At 48.0% G+C, this 17196-nt stretch overlaps 1 protein-coding gene across 4 annotated transcripts in view; it reads right to left on the reverse strand.

Annotated features, from left to right (window-relative positions):
* The window catches only part of KATNIP (katanin interacting protein), a 203647-nt gene that overhangs the window by 81511 nt on the left and 104940 nt on the right, over positions 1-17196 (reverse strand). For all 4 annotated transcript variants that reach the window (XM_024744312.1, XM_024744311.1, XM_024744314.1 and 1 more), the window contains 2 exons: positions 15514-15645; positions 639-811 (listed from right to left, as the gene is read on the reverse strand). In XM_024744312.1, the coding sequence (XP_024600080.1) occupies positions 639-811; positions 15514-15645 (305 nt within the window). The remainder of the gene's footprint in view (positions 1-638; positions 812-15513; positions 15646-17196) is intronic.

Raw genomic sequence — 17196 nt, forward strand, 5'->3', positions numbered from 1 at the left:
GTTAAGGTAAAAGATTTCAACAGGTGAGTCAGGGAACATGCTTCTGAGAAAGGATGTAGACATTGAGGGATGTCCAAGGCCTCCAGCTCCCCAGAGACCCCCGCTCCACCCCACCATCCATCCTCCTGTTTGCTGCTCAAAGCCGAAGGCTGCGGGCACCAACTCAAACACCTGTAGGGCCAGAGGGGTTTCCTGAGAAGGTGAAGCAGGCCAGGAGCAGGACGTTAAGGAGTGGTGAGGACTGCGGAGGCTGGAAGGGCTCATGCTCTGGGGAAGGGGGTCTTTCCAGAGAAGCCAGAGCTGGTTGTTTGCACCATCCTGTCTCTGACACACCAATGCTCAACTCTAGTTGAAGGTATTCAGGGTTTGTAAGGAAATCAGCAAGAACTGGAGGCATATTAGCGTCCAACTTAGGCCTAGGAAACAAAAGATGGAAAGGAGGTGGAGGAAATGGGGACTTCGACAGGTCAGTAGCAGCTGTGCACCAGACAGTGGATGCGCTGATTGGTCTAAGGTCAGGGATGCCTCCACCGCTCTCTCTCCTCACCATGTGCTCTTGGCAAGCACCGCTCAGACACTGCCTGGTCCCTGAGTAGCCCAAGTCCTTCTCCATCCTTTCCCTCTGCCTGGGAACGCACCTGTGGTGGGCTGGCGGGGGGCTCAGCCTTTCTGCTGAGGATCGCCCTCTGCAGGGCTTCGTTCTCCACCTGGATGGCTCTGAGCACGGCTGAGGCATCCTCCTCTCGGTCCTCAGCCTTGCACACGAGTTTTCGCGTTGCTGATAGGGGTCTCTCCCGGTGGCTTCCAGGTCCTGGGGGCAGAAAACAGGGGGTGAGCCTTTAGATTGCATTCTTGGAGGGCAGCTCCCAATCGATTAGACTCAAATTGAGGAACGTTCTATAAAAACAACTGGCCCATACTCTCCAAAAATGTCAAGGTCAAAAAAGACAAAGACAGCCTGGAGAGCTGCTCTAGATGAAAGCAGACGGGGCAGACATGGCAGCTGAACGCAACGGCGATCCCGAGGCTGGATCCTGGGTCGGCAAATATCCCTGTAAAGAACACTATTGTAGCAAGTGGAGAAATCCGAGTAGAGTCTGTGACTTGGATAACAGTATTATATTAATGCTAACTATCCTGAATTTCATACGTAAGTGCACTGTGGCAACGTAAAATGAATGCCCTCGTTCTTAGGAGATACATACTGCAGTGTTCAGGGTAAAGTGGGATGCTGTCTACAATTTAATCTCAAATGATTTAAAAATACACACACGCAGAGCAAATATAAAGCAACTGCGGCAAAATGTTAACAACTGGTGAACCTGGGGGAATGGGAGTGTCATTTGTAGTATCCTTGCAACTTGCCTTTACATCTAAAATTGAAATAAAAAGTTAAAAAGTTAGCCCTGCCTATAAGGACTAATACCTGACATTGTGAAGAAGGATGGGTATTTGAGAATATTTTTGCTTTGTTTCATATTTACATGGGTAGTAAGAGTTACAAAGAAATTACTCCTCAACTGAAGAAAAAAAGTATTGCAAAGCTGTAGTCGGTTCTGGAAGTTCTAATGAGTGGAACACTGATTTTATAATATGCAAAAATATTTGCAATATATGAAAAAGTACCCAGCAAGACTGGTTGGAAAAAAATACATTATGGCATGTTTACCCAATGGAATACTACGCATTTGTAAAAAGAAAGGCATTAAAATATCTATAGATAAATATGGTGACCTGAATGTGCTTCATAATCACCTGGGGTGTGGGTGTGGGTGCAGATGAAACTGGCCATCAGTTGACCATTGCCAAGGTCGGGTAATGAACATGGGGGGTTATGATAACATTCTCTCAAGTACTTATGTTTGGATTCTTTCTCTGTTAAAAAAAAAAATCTCCATTTAAAAATAGAACTGCTCAAAATGTTTCCATTGGGATGTTTAAAGAGGCTTTAACCTACTGGATTTCAACCCCTCGGCAAATATTTATTGAGTGCCCCTCTGCCAGGCTCTGTTCTTAGCACTGGGGACACTGCAGCGACCATACAGATCAAGACCCTTGCCCTTGTAGAGAGAGGCAATAGGCAGAGAAACAAGAAATACTCTAGGGTGTTCCATGTCAGAAAATGATATGGAAAAACAAGAAAAGCAGAGCAGGGTAACAGAGATGGGGTGAGCAGGGTGGCAGGCTGGCCACACGGAGCGTTGGGGAAGTGTGGTCCAGGAACCAGTGTGAAGTGAGAGGCCTGAGAAGGGGTGGGGAGGGCCAAGGCAGGGCCTTGGAGGACACTGTAAGGCCATTACTCCGAGAGAAATTGGGAGCCACTGAAGGCTTGAAGGCAGGGGACCTGATTTGACTTAGGTGCTGAGTGGAGAACAGAATGAAGGGAGGTGAGGGGGAAAGCAGAGAGGCCAGTTAGGGCTCCTGCAGCTGCCCAGTGGAGTGGGGACACAGAGTGTGGTCAGTTTCTGCGTGTATGTTGCAGACAGAGCCAGCAGGATTTCCTGACAGAGTAGATGTGGCTGGTGCAGAAAGAGAGTCAAGAACGATGCCAAGGTTCTGGCCTGAGGAAACAGATGATGGGGTTGCTTTCAGTTGAGCTGCGGAGGGCTGTCAGAGGAGCAGGTTTGGAAGCGAAGAGCAGGGGCAGCTTGGAGCCCAGAGATGTGATTTTGGCATCAGGGTGGAGCTGTCGAGTTGGCCTGTACACACACACGAGTGTGGAGTTTGGGAGGGTGGTCTGGGCTGGAGATGTGAATTCAACCTAGGCAACTTCGTTGCATCATTTAACAATAGTATCAAAGACTGACATTAATGCTGGCCTATAACGAACTGGGAATTGATAGCTATGACTTCTCTGGGGAGATATAGATATAGATATAGATAGCCTGGTACAAAGGCTTGTTAAAAACCAGCAACCTGGGCTTACCTGGTAGCACAGTGGTTGAAAGTCTGCCTGCCAATGCAGGGGACACGGGTTCGAGCCCTGGACCGGGAAGATCCCACATGCCGTGGAGCAACTAAGCCCGTGCACCACGACTACCGAGCCTGCGCTCTAGTGCCTATAAGCCACAACTACTGAGCCCATGTGCCACAACTACTGAGCCCACGCACCCAGAGCCAGTGCTCCGCAACAAGAGAAGCCACTGCAATGAGAAGCCCGCGCACCGCAACGAAGAGCAGCCCCCGCTCACCACAACTAGAGAAAGCCTGTGCGCAGCAATGAAGACCCAACGCAGCCAATAAATAAATAAATAAATAAAAATTGAAAACAAACAAACAAACCCCAGCAACCTTCCATCCTCATGACCTCAGTAAACAGGCACCGCTGATTATTAGAGATTTAGTTGGAGCCCTTTATCCTCCTGCTATGTTAGAATTTGCATCTGAATGAGGCTTCAAGTAGCAACACCAAGAATGGCTTTGGCAGGAGAGGGAGTATAGCCAGGTACTGGGTTGATGGAAAAGCTAAGCTAAAATGTGGGGACACCAATTTCTTCCAGGCATCCAGGAGAGGGGCTTTGGATGTGAATGCCCAGGGACCGGGCAGGCACTCTGAGTGAGTGAGACTGAACTCGGGGTGGGTGTGGGGGAGATGGGAGGCAGCTGAGCCACTGCCCAGCTCCAGCCAATGCCTGCCAGACAGAGCTGTGCTTCTAGTGTTGCCAGGTTTTTCTCCAAGAAAAGTTAGAATCTGAAGTTTATGTGAAATCCCCCTGAATTTATTTGTTCATAAAGTATTTCAGTTTTTAGGAAACGTGAAAGCCAACAGAACCCAAGGGCTGGTCTAATACAGGCCACGGCAAGTCCCAGCTGCTCCTCCAGGAAAGTCAAGGGCACCCAAAGGAAGCCCTGCATGCCTTCGGATGGCTGGCTGGCCTGGGTGATAATGGCAGTGGGTCATTCTCTGACTTTGATGGACTCTTGCTGTGGCTCCATTACTGCTCCTGGGGACACAGAGTAAGGCACTGCTGGCAATGTGACCTGGGGATTCTGTTCTCCCCAGTCAAGGCTGCTTTAACTCTGTTTTCCTTTCTTATCAGCTACTCGACCTGCTCTGCAACTCGAGGGGTAAGAAGGTGAGACCTGGAAGGAGCTGATGGAGGTGGGGATTCTCATTGCCATGGAAACACTGTGGGTCCAAGGGGTGTGGGGAGGCCACTGGGATCTTCCTCACGCAGGTCCCTGACGCAGCTGGGAGGACAGCAAAAGAAAGTGAAAGAAAAGAAGTGGCCTTGAGCCCGTCTGGAGCTGGAACTGAGGAATCCTGAAGCACCAACACACCCTCACCCCAAGGGGAGCTGAAGCCGAACTGGGTTCCCCGCAAGGCACGGGCATTAATGACACAGGCTCTCAACTGTCACTACACTGTGGGATAAGCTGCTGCTCTGGGCGCCGGGGTACAGACGTGGGTGGGAAAGGCATGTCCCTGTCCTCACAGACCTCACAGTCATGGGGCACAGACAGACACGGATCAGGCACACAGGACACTCCAGCAGCAGGTGATGAGTGCTGGGGAAAAAACCAAGTGGGATAAAAGCTAGAGATGACAGGAGGGGGAAGGACACTACTTCAGACACTGGGTCAGGGAGGGTGATGTCTGAGCAGAGACCTGAAGGTGGTGACCTTGTGAATACCCACGTGGGGAGGCTGTTCCAGGCCAAGGGGCAGCAGGTGGCAAGGCCCTGTGGTGGGCGGAGCTTGGCACAGGGAGGACCGGCAGGGGGCTGGCCTCGGGAGCCACGGGAAGCCTGGGGGGCAGCGGGCGTGGACAGGTCTCATGGGAGCCTGAGGCCACGTAAGCCCCAGAGGCCTCCTGCTACTCCAGGAGGCCACGCCCACCTTGTTTGCTGCTATGCCCTGGCTCCGGCATTATGATCGTTGTCAAATGAATGGACGGAAAATGATTTCAGTTCCCAACCTTGTCAATCTCAGTATTTGTGAATATCATTAAAACATATCATTTCCTCCTCCATCTGCAGTAAAGCAGAGCTGAGAAATTTAAGGCCCCTTCAGATCCTACAGAGGATCCTACAAATAAGGGCCAAGGATCTTGTGTACAGCTAAACAAACGCGCCAGCACTCTGACACTGGGGGTGCGAACCCCAGCATTAGTGCGAGGCTCGGGCAACGCCAGGATAAGCAGAACCTGAGATTCGTAAGCTCCTGCATTTCCTGCCTACAGCACTCATAAAGTCAGTCGAAGGAGAGCCCCTGCGTGGTAACCCTTGCCTATTTATTGCCACTATGTGGGCAAGAGCCCCGTCCGCTTGTGCCTCAGTGGTCTGGGGCTATGGTGGAGCATCGCGCCCAACATAACTATCTGTTCTTGGCCACTACAACCCTGCGATCACCTCTTCTTGGAAAAGGATAATCAGGAAGGCATTTTCTTCCAGCGAGGTTCAGCTTTGTCTGCACAAACTTCTGCCCTGAGCGCCTTTCATCTGGGAGGGAATGCTCCTGCAACAACACGATCGTTGGGTCCTGCCTGTGCCCTTTGAGTCATATTAGGCTAAGAAGATGCTTTAAAAAATTAAATCAGGCTTTCTCTGAGTGAAGGTCAAGGCCACAGCTCCACCACCAGAGCTCTCCCCACCCATGGCTTCCCAGAAACGCGTGTCCACAGTGCCCGTGTCCTCCTGAATCACATCCCCGCTGCCCGGCTGTGTAGACTGTGCGTTTCCTCATTGCACACGAGGTCACTGCCTTTTGATTCCATTGGAAGTTCTCCTTGCTCGCTTGGGTGAGCCATTTCTGCACTGGCCTGAGCACCACGTGAGGGTGGATTTATTCTCATCACAGATCTGGAGAACGGTGGATTTATTCACACAATAAATCGTTACCACCAGCAAAAGCCAAATGGCACATTTTAATTTATCCCAAGCTGCTCTTTTCTGGTTGAAAACCACGCCTCTACTGTTAACTTCACTTTCTCTTTGCTTCACTAGAACTTGGCTTTCATCTCTCTTGCAGGGAAACAAAAGAGTGTATCAATTCAGGAGATTTACCATGAATGCAGCACATGTCACAAAGAAGACGTGAGGACATGGGGGCTGTCCGGTCAGCTCACCAGCCAGGTGGCTTCTTCCCACTCGCCAGCTATGACTCGAAAAGCTCAAAGTCAGCGTCTCAGCAAAATGACCCCTTCCCACATGCAAGGGACCTTTGAGATCACCTGGCAATCCACTGAAAAGGCAAACATTACATCTGAGAATCACAAGGGTCTAACGTAGAGCTCATAGGCCGGCAGCCCAAAGGCTGAAGCCAGCCTGCAGGTTGCGTTGTGTGACTTTTTTTAAAAATTGGAAACAGATGCCAAGTTAAAAAAAAAAAAAAAAAAAAAATAGGAAATCCACCTGAAAATCGGGATTCCTGGCATCTCTTGAAAAGTCCTATGATCTGACGTGGCAATCGTGAGCTGGGGAGCAGCTCCTGCTGCAGGCGTGGCATCAGTGATGGTCACGTGCCTGTAAGCCCGGAAACTGTGCACGATTTCTGCCATGAAAGGTCCAGGGAAACAGCTGGCTCAGCCCTGTTTTGTCCTGAGCTGCACATACTCCCTCTAAAATCCACCCAGGAGGGGAAAGGGGGCTGCCCGCTGGGACAGTAGCTTACATCTGAGTATTCCAGAGCCTCTGTGCATTTTAAGTTGGCTCAGCCTCAGCAGGCTACACGCTTCCCACAGCGTAGGAGACCGCGACAAATGGCCACAAATGCCTCCCACCTGCATCCCACCTGCAATGTGCCATATCGCCCTGTGACGCTGCAGCATCTCCCATCAAAAGGTGGGTGGAATCTGTTTCTCTAGCTGGGCATGGCCTGGTGACTTCCTTTGGCCAACAGGTCCTTAGCAGTCACGACCAAGCGGAGCCTAACTTAAGAAAGGACTTACATGCTGGGGTGTGTCCTCTCGGGCTGCCTGGAGACCACCAGGCGCTGGGTAATGAGACCACGTGGAGCAGAGACGAGGGGTCCCAGCTGAGGTCCTTGGGCCAGCGGGACTGCCAGACGCTGTGAGGGTGGCCGTGCGAGACCAGCCAGCCAGGCACCGGCTATGGAACCGGCCAGCCCCCTGCAGCAATAATAAAAGCATTGTTGCTTGCAGCCACTGCAGTGTGGAGGGGATTGTTAGGCGGCAAGAGATAGTTGATAACACCTGGCTTGTCCAGGCCTGTGCTCTTCTCAACTCTGAGGCTTATGTGGGGGCCTCTCCACAGGCAGATGCTGTCTGTAACCCTTAATACTCATTCTTCTGCTGCTGTCTCTTCGTGAGCCCAGGAATGCACGTGATTTTTAATGATTTTTCAAGGAAGGCAGTCAGCCCCCATCTCCCCATCCCTGACTAAATGACTTTACTCTTTCCTCGCATATTACAGTCCTTTGCTCTGCACCCGGCCCCTGAAGAATTTGTAGCAAAGTGTCCTGTGTGGTTAATTTTTGTAAGAAATGAGCAGCAGTTGCTTTCATCCTCCCAGCAGCAGTGACCTTCACGGCATCCATGGTTCCCTTCAGGGAACCACCTCTTCTCCATCTTCTCAGTCTACATGCTTTGGATGGATCTGGATCTGCCCCCACTCCTGGCCCTTCCTGGGCCCTTGAGAGAACAGGTGCCTCTCCCTGACTACAGAGACTGGAGATCGGTTCAGGGTAGAGCTGGTTCTTGGACTCTGCTGGAACTACTTGGAGAGGAGCAGTCCCTTTCCCCGGGGGTTGCTAAGTCAGTAAATGCGAGCCTGGAGCCACCAGGGACCATCTCCGGGCCACGCCTGAGACTACAGATGTGGTTCTCAAAGTGTGGTCCCTGGAGCAGTACCATCAGTATCACCTAGGAACTTGTTAGGAATTAAAACACTTAGGATCCACCCTAGATGCACTGAATTAAAATTTGGGCAGGGTCCAACAATCTGGTTTTAATTTGCTTGGCCAATAATTCTGATGCATGTTCAAGTTTGAGACCCACTGGACTCAAAAAGTAGAGCTAAGTGATGAAGAAACAGTTCCTGGTGATAGCATCATCTGAGTACCTGGATCCCACCATGCCTGAGGGCAGATCTATAGTCCTGGACTTTTCAGGTCTCTGAGTGATACATTTTCCTTTGTTGCTTCAGCCAGTTTGCATTTCTGACACTTGCTATTAATAATGAACACTGACATATGTTATGAGACTCTGGACTTTGGCAGAATGGTCTTCCTGCTGCAGGTTTTCTTGACAGAAATGCTAACTGCGCTAACTGCAGGGCTGTTAGGGTCTTCTAATTCACTCATGCTGAGGGGTGTTACTTTATTTCTGTGGTTGGCAGCTTGTCTGGGAAAAGTGGTTCCGATATATAACTTCCCTAGAGCACTCTGACGACTTGGACAGTAAACTTTCTGCAGTAAAGACTGATCTTCTTTCACCTTCAACAAGACAACAGGTCTCTGGAAGTTTCCTGGAAGGCTTATTGACAGAGACCAAAGTAACCCAGGGCATGAGGCCCTTTCATTAGAACAAGAGACAGTTATAGTGATAGAGAGGAATTAAGCTCTCGTGGAGTTGCACCATATGTACATTTAATTGACATAAATTCAATTTTATGACCTTGGCCAAAGATAAAGGAGCAAGGAGAGAAATAACTCTTTTAAGAGAGCAGGCAATAGGTTACACTTATGGTAATGGCAGGCTATCTAATCCAGACCAACCTGTCCCTGGAGCACAACTAGAAAACCTGGACCAAATAGTAGTATAAAAATCTGTTTATAAAAAGAAATCTGTTTGAAGGCATGGAGAGTGAACAGGGCTGTGAAGGCTTACGGGCAGGAGAACAGAAACCTAGAGAGGTTACCCCAGCACCTGGGAAGTGTTTCCCCTCAAGGAGCTGCTGATTCTAAGAGCTGTTGCAAGGCTGAGAAACTGAAGAGAGCTGGTGACAGACTCAGGGCTACAGTCTGAGAGTCAGGGTGACCTAGAAAGAGCCAGGCGTGAAGGGCACAGAAAGGTTAACAATGTAGGCAAATCTAAATTACTATTGACTATTTTAGTAATAATAATGATGTCTGGTGAGGTTTAATATCTAGAGAGAATTAAAATGCATGACAAAAATAGCATTTAATTTTGGATGGGAGTAAATGGAGTTACACAGTTGTAAGGTCTCCACTGAATGAGAAGCGGTAAACTTGCTAATTTAAAGTAGACTCTAATAAGTCAAGAATACATGTTGCAATCTCTGGTAATGACTAAAGAATAGTAAAAGAAAAAAAAAAAAACAAAAAACAACAACAACAAAAAAAACAAAACAAAACAAAAAAAAGAATAGTAAAAGAATGTATAACTAACAAGCTAATAGAGAAGAAAAAAGAGGGATAATGTAAAGTAATCAGTTCAGAATAGGGCAAGAAAGGAGAGAAAAAGGAACATAAAACAGGCAGAACAAATAAAAAGCAAACAATAAAATGGCAGATTTAAACTTAAATATATCTGCAATTACATTAAACGTAAATGGACTAAATGTGCCCATTAAAACATATCGATTGTTAGAGGATAAAAATAAAAACCAATTACATGGGGTTTACAAGAGACAAACCCCAATGTAAGGATGCAGAATGTTTGAAATGAAAGAATGAAAAAGGATACGCTACATAAACACTAACCAAAAGAAAGCTGGTCAACTTTAAGACAAAAGCATTATTAGAGTGAAAAAGAGACAACACATGGTGGTAAAAGGTTCAGTTCACCAGGAAGATATAAAAAGGCTGATTTTGTATGCCCCCCAGAAAGACGTCCCCCCCACAAACAGAAAGTAAAGCATCTAAGCAGTCCAGATTTTGCCTGGACAAGTGAGAGCTGGTTTGAGACTTCTGTCCTTTCATCAAGTCTCAGGGTCCTGTGCCTCTGGAGGAAGGAATATCTCAGTGACCTCAGCATAATGCCAGTGCTTAAAGTCACATTTTCCCTACAACCAGACCCTAAACAAGGCCAACTGCTTCATCTGGGGCTTGACCAAGAAGCTGTGATTGTCCCCACCCTGGAGGAGCAATGACTCTCTTGGGCTTAAGGAGAGGTGATATGGCTGTATGGGGTTTTCTAGATGGAGCCACATACGCTGCACTTGATCATCAGTCTGAGGGATTTTCAAGGGTAGCTTTAACCACCTGCACTTTTTTTTGACCTTTAGAACCTCATCCCCGTGGGACATGTGGCTCCAATGTCATCCCATTTCAGTACGAGAGTGGTAACAATGCCATGGTTTTCAACTTGCCTTTTTTTCAAATTTGGCCAATGTAGGAGCCATGTATACTTAACAGATAAAGGCTGACCTCCAAACCCGTTCAAAATGAGGATTCCACCACCTCAAACAGTGTCCTCTTTAAGGGAATCAATGGGACAAACTGAGAACCAAGTGCCAGGGACAGCTGGTAATCTGATTTTTACCAGATGGACCCAGTGACATGTGCTGTTTATGTGAATGCATTGCTTCCTTGCCATGGTGGTCAGGAAACTCAAAGTCATGAGTGTGACCCCCTGAGGCATTCATCTGTTCACCCCTTGGCGTCAACTTATTGTTCCTACTCTTGTTTTCCCTTTACCTTCATTTCCTTACATATTTGTTAAAGTCTTCTTGCACTACAAAATTTGTTAGAACATGTCAGAACTTCTTGGAGAAAGGCAGATTATAAATAATTAATGAAGCTCGACTTCTCAAAAAACTGTACATGAAGGTATGTGTTACAGTTGACTTGTTGAAGTCTTAACCTCCTAGTACCTGTGAATGTGACCTTATTTGGAAATAGGGTCTTTGCTGATGATCGAGTTAAGATGAGGTCATTAGAGTGGGTCTCAATCCAATATGACTGGTACCCTTATAAAAAGGGGAAACTTGGACCCAGAGACAGATGTGTATACAGGAAAGCACCAGGTGAAGGTTGGAGTTACGTTGCCACAAGGCAAGGAAATACCAGAAGCTAGGAGAGAAGCCTGGTGCAGATTCACCCCTAGTGCCTTCAGAAGGAACATGGCCCTGCTGACACCTTGATCTTGGACTTCCCAGCCTCCAGAAATGTGACACAATAACTTTCTATTGTTTAAGCCAATCAGATTGTGGTACTTTGTTACAGCAGCCCTGGGAAATGAATACAGTATTTGAAATGATTTTAGCTGATACATGGTTTAACTTTAAAAATGTTAACAGCTATATATTTATATTAATGAACATTAGAAAAAACAGAACAAGTGACTCCAACCTGTGGATTTTAGGCACGTCATTGCTTCGAACTAGACTGATGTGGGTATGTTGCAAGCAAATAGCAGTTTAGTTGACACACGAGGGGCCATGCAGTGGAGTGATTGAGAACAGATACTCTGCAGCCAGGTTTTAAACACTGGCTTTACACTTACTGGCTGTGTGACCTTGGACAGATTCCTCAACCTCTCTGTGCCTTGGTTTCCTCTGTATAATAGTGTTGATAATAGCAGTACCTACTGCACAGGGTTGTTTGAGTGATTAAATGCAAGATTAACACGTGTGGTACTAAACACAGCCTGGGAGCTGGTTCAGTGCTTTGTAAGTGCTGGCTCTTCATTTTATTACCCAGAAACGTAAATATTTAGTGATCATGGCCAGCACATGAAGGAGGGAGATCCCAGTGAGCCCAGTAGGACGGCTGGGAAGGGTGCTTGACTGCCACCGTGCTGCTCCCACTCTACCAGGGGCTCTGGAAGTTTCCTGCACAGTGGCACTCCACCCTTGGTTTCATTTCTTTCAACAACTTGTCTTTTTTTTTTTTTTTTTTTTTTTTTGCGGTACGTGGGCCTCTCACTGTTTTGGCCTCTCCCATTGCGGAGCACAGGCTCTGGACACGCAGGCTCAGGGGCCATGGCTCACGGGCCCAGGCGCTCCGCGGCATGTGGGATCTTCCCAGACCGGGGCACGAATCCGCGTCCCCTGCATCAGCAGGCGGACTCTCAACCACTGCGCCACCAGGGAAGCTCTTAACAACTTGTCTTGGAGGAATTTTCTAAAAAGCCATTTAAAAATTTTTCACATAGAGTGAACACCAGCAGTACAGACTGGAGTCCTGTCAACTCGAGCAGTGGTCAGTGGAGCCAGTCCAGGTGTAGAAGAAACAATGGCTCAGGGCTTGCCCTCCACACTCTCCACCAGCTGACCCTGAACAAGCACTTGGTCTGAGCCAGATGCTCCTCTAAGCAGTCTATCTATCCAGTCCTTTAATCCTTATACTGACCCTCAGAGGACAGTCTTACTCTTATCCCTGTTTGGCAGATGGGAGAGTGAGGCCCAGAGAGGTTAAGTAACCTGCCCAAGGTCACAGAGCTGGTAGGTGGACGGGAACGATTTGTACCAGGTGGTCAGGCTGCAGAGTCTGCCAGGCCTATTTTCTGCCAGGGTTTCTGGGCTGGTGGGCTGTCAGCCCAGAGCTGCTGGTGGGCTGTCTCACCACCCTAAGAGCCTTTCTGAGAATGTAGGGCATAAAGGAGAAGCTGTGCCAAGAGGTGGGGAGAGGCAGACTGCTGACATACTTTAATTACTGGGGTCTGGCTGTGCCCAAAGATCACACCACCTTTGAAAGTTCATTTACGTGGGTTGATGTAGATGCTTTTCCTTCAATCCACTCTTTTTATCACTTGCTATCTAAAAATGCTTTGCCTTGTATTAGTACGGTCTTTTCCCCCCATTAGTTTGCGGCTTGATAAGGGTTAATCAGGGAATGCTTGGGTGCCACGTTAGCCAGACCTCCACCTGCAGCTCTGCCTCAGGGCTCCACCGGCACCCAGAGCCTCCTGAGCCAGGGCACTGGAGGGTCAACGCCACCAGGCACAGCCCACAACCCAGGACCGAAGGGAGGGTCCCTCATCCACCCCGGGGTGGGAGCAGGCTTCTGCTCAGCGCCGTCCCCTGAGCTCCCCAGCCAGGTGGAGCTCCACTTGCCCAGTGAACTTGCTTGGTGATGAAGCCAGTTTGGGCTCCTCCCCTTTCCTGTCCCCTTCCAGGGACCACCTCCCAACTAGATTACTTGTTCTGGAAACCTTATCTCAGAGTCTGGTTCCGGGGAATCCAAACAAGACAATATTTACATAGCAGGGAACAAACGCTCAGTAAGTGGAAGGATTGTTATCACTTCCTCCGCCTCCTTCCATCTGCCCTGAGCTGCTGGGAAAAGAGCTTCAAGCCTCAGGCCTCATGCACGGAGTGCACTGGTCCAGATCTGGGAACCGTGACTGTTTGGAGTAGGGGTTGCTTCCTGCCACCAAGTCCCTTGGCCCGTCCCTGCAGGAAACAGTCCCTCCAGCTCCTCAGTAAACGTGGATGGAATGTCTTGGCCACAGAGGTCACTCGTCTAACAAGGCTGGTTGCCTGGGGCTGGATTTTGCCCTAGGCACCCCACAGTTGCAAATTCTTAGGACACCAGGATGCCTTGAGCTCTCTGAGATTCTTTGGATCACAGAAATCAGAAGCAAGTTGCCCTCACAGAGTCACTCCAGCCACTACTTTGGATCCACAGCATCAGACTGAGATGTTTCATCTGCAGCCTCCAGTGTGTGCAGTCTGCTGGTTAAGGACGCAGCAGTGGAGTCACTCCAGCAGGGTTTGAGGCCTCCATCTGCTGCTTTCCAGCTGTGTGAGTCACCTGCTCTGTGCCTCAGTTCCTCATCTGAGAAATGGGCACAATCGGAGAACCCACCTCAAAGCCTGGAGATAAGGATTATAATTTACCTACACGTATAAATTACATGTATAATTTACTCATACAGTAAGTCCCCTACATACGAATGAGCTGTGTTCTGAGAGTGGGTTCGTAAGTCCAATTTATTCATAAGTCCAACAGAGTTAGCCTAGATACCCAACTAACACAGTCGGCTATATAGTGCTGTACCGTAATGGGTTTATAATAATTTTCACACAAATAATACATAAAAAACAAACACAAAAAATAAAGAAAAAATTTTAGGGGACTTCCCTGGCAGTCCAGTGGTTAAGACTCTGTGCTCCCAATGCAGGGGTTGTGGGCTCGATCGCTGGTTGGGGAATTAAGATCCCACATGCCGTGCGTGGTATGGCCAACAAACAAACAAAAACAACAACCAAACATTTTAAATCTTACAGGACAGTACCTTGAAAAGTACAGTAGTCCAGTACAACAGCTGGCATACCGGGGCTGGCACTGAGTGAACAGGCAAGAAGAGTTACTGACTGGAGGAGGGAGAGGAGGTGGGAGACGGTAGAGCTGAAGGATCGTCAGCAATAAGAGATGGAGGGCAAGCTGCAATGTCACTGAAGCCTGACGTTGATGGAATCCATGTTCACATCTTTGAAAGTTTGCAACTTGAAGGTTCGTATGTAGGGGACTTACTGCATATAGGTGAGTAAATTTAATATAGAATTTATAATTGTAATAAATAAAAGCTTACAATAGTGGCTGGCTCACGGTAAGTACTCAATCAATGGACCCCCTCATTTCATTAGAAGGGCGGCACACGGACCTTTCACCATAAACTTCTTTGTACCTTTAGAATGTCGTATCATCTGCATGTATTGTTACCCATATAAAGTAAGCAACTTCATTTAAAAGTAAAAACAAAAATAAAACAAATTTTCAATTATAACCACATCTTGGTTTTAGACCCAGAAAGTAACTGTGACAGTTAATTTTAGGTGTCCACTTGACTAGGCCATGGGGAGCCCAGCTATTTGGTCAAACATTATTCTGGATGTTTCTGAGAGGGTGTTTGGGAGTGAGATTAACATTTTAATTGACAGAAGAAAACAGACTGCCCTCCGTAGTGTGGGTGGGCCTCATCCCATCAGTGGAAGGCCTGAATAAAACAAAAATGCTGATCCTCCCACGAACAAGAGAGACTCCTCCAGCAGACTGCCTCCGGATTTCATCTGCAACACTGGCCCTTCCTGCCTGATGGCCTTCGAACTGGAACACTGACTTTTCCTGGGTCTCCAGCCTGCTGACCCATCGTATAGATCAGACTTGGCAGCCTCCATAATTGCATGAGCCAATTCCTTACAACAAATTTCTCTCTGGGGGAGGGAAGGACTGGGAGTATGGGGTTAGCAGATGAAAACCATTACATACAGAACGGATGGACAACAAGGTCCTACTGTATAGCACAGGGAACTATATTCAATATCCTGGGGTAAACCATAATGGAAAAGAATATATAAAAGAATGTATATATGTGTATAACGGAATAATTTTGCTGTGCAGCAGAAATTAACACAACATTGTAAATCAACTATACTTCAATAAAAAAAATGAAAAAAAATTTCTCCACCTCTCTCTCTCTCTCTATATATATATATATGTATGTATATATATATATATGCATATGTATATACACACACATCCTATTGGTTCTGTTTCTCTGGAGACGTTGACCAATAATACATTTGCTAAAGGTCAGCTCAGGCCTTGGGGAGGAGGGTGATGAAGCAAGAACTCCTCCATCACGGCACCCCACTGACCCAAAGCCCAGTCCCAACTGCTCGGGGGTGCGCACAGAACTCTTACTTGAGCTCGCCCTCTCCTGGTCTGGGAACACGGTCAGGGGCTGGGGGCTCAGGTTTGGCTCGGGTTTGCTGGGAATGAAGACCTCAGCGTTGTCCTTCCGCTTAGCAGACAAATTCCTTTCCTTTTTATTACCTGTAAAAACACAATAGTTTATATGTCAAACACTGAGTGCAGGCAGAGTTGGGAAATTCTGCTCCAGCATCTGTTTATTTGTGCGTTCACTTATTCATTCAACAAATATTGATGGAATCCCTGCTCTGTGCCAGGCACCATGCTAGTTTCGGATTTGTTGCAGACAACAAAACAAGTTTGCTGAGAGCCGTTATGTGCCAACTACCACATTTTGGTAAATAAGTGAATTCTTCTAGGACACACACAGGTTTTCAAGTTTTAACATTTCTGAATAGGGACAAGTCTTATAAACAATGGGGTACTGGGTTTAATTGGCAGCAAGATACATAAAATAATGATGTAACCAAGGATATGCAAGAGCAGGAAAAGTAGAGTAGGACATGTTTGCTGCCCTCGAGGCACATTCTCGCCGAGGAAAAGGACGGTTGAATGGATAAGACAGCAGGGCTGGCACAGAAGAAGGGATCCAGTACCAGGGTCACAGAGGAGCATGCAGGCTGGAGGATGGGGCTGGCAGGTATGCAGCCGACAGTGAAGAGAACACTTACAGGTGACCAGGGTGTCTCCAGGGCACAGAAGAGGGGGCATTCAGACACAGGGAACAGTGTGTGTGAAGGCTTGAGAGCTGACATGCGTGTGGCAGGTGAGTGGCTAGGGTCTGGGCTGGCGAGAGGAGCCAGGCAGTGAAGGGCCCACGGGCCATGATTTATAGTCAGTGTTTCCCAAAGTGGGGTGCCTGGACCACTGGTTAAACAGGTGATGACTGGGACTTCCCTGGTGGCTCAGTGGATAAGAATCCACCTGCCAAAGCAGGGCACATGGGTTTGATCCCTGGTCCGGGAAGATCCCACATGCCGCGGAACAACTAAGCCCGTGCGCCACAAGTACTGAGCCTGCGCTCTAGAGCCCGCGAGTCACAACTACTGAGCCCATGTGCCACAACTACTGAAGGCTGCGTGCCTAGAGGCCGTGCTTTGCAACAAGAGAAGCCACCACAATGAGAAGCCCGCGCACTGCAACGAAGAGTAGCTCCCGCTCGCCGCCACTAGAGAAAGCCGGCACGCCGCAATGAAGACCTAACGCTGCCAAAAATAAATAAAATTAAAAAAAAGAGGGCTTCCCTGGTGGCGCAGTGGTTGAGAGTCCACCTGCCGATGCAGGGGACGCGGGTTCGTGCCCCGGTCCGGGAAGATCCCACATGTCACAGAGCAGCTGGGCCCGTGAGCCATGGCTGCTGAGCCTGCGCGTCTGGAGCCTGTGCTCCGCAACGGGAGAGGCCACAACAGTGAGAGGCCCGCGTACCGAAAAAAAAAAAAAAAAAAATTAAAAAAAAGAAAGCAATTATCTATCTTAATGTGTATGGGAAAAAAATAAGCAACCAGTGTATCAAACCTTGATTTCATGTATATTATTGTGTGGAACAATCCTAGAATTACGGAAGAAAAGAAAGGAGTGAGGAAGGAAGGGGTGAGGGGGTGGAGAGAAAAGGAAAGAAGAAAGGTGACTGGTTTAAATAACAGCTAAAAAATAGTATGAGTGGTCTGTGAATTT

Source organism: Neophocaena asiaeorientalis, unplaced genomic scaffold (genome assembly GCF_003031525.2).
Source record: "Neophocaena asiaeorientalis asiaeorientalis breed wild unplaced genomic scaffold, Neophocaena_asiaeorientalis_V1.1 scaffold91, whole genome shotgun sequence".
Classification (NCBI taxonomy): Eukaryota; Metazoa; Chordata; class Mammalia; order Artiodactyla; family Phocoenidae; genus Neophocaena; species Neophocaena asiaeorientalis.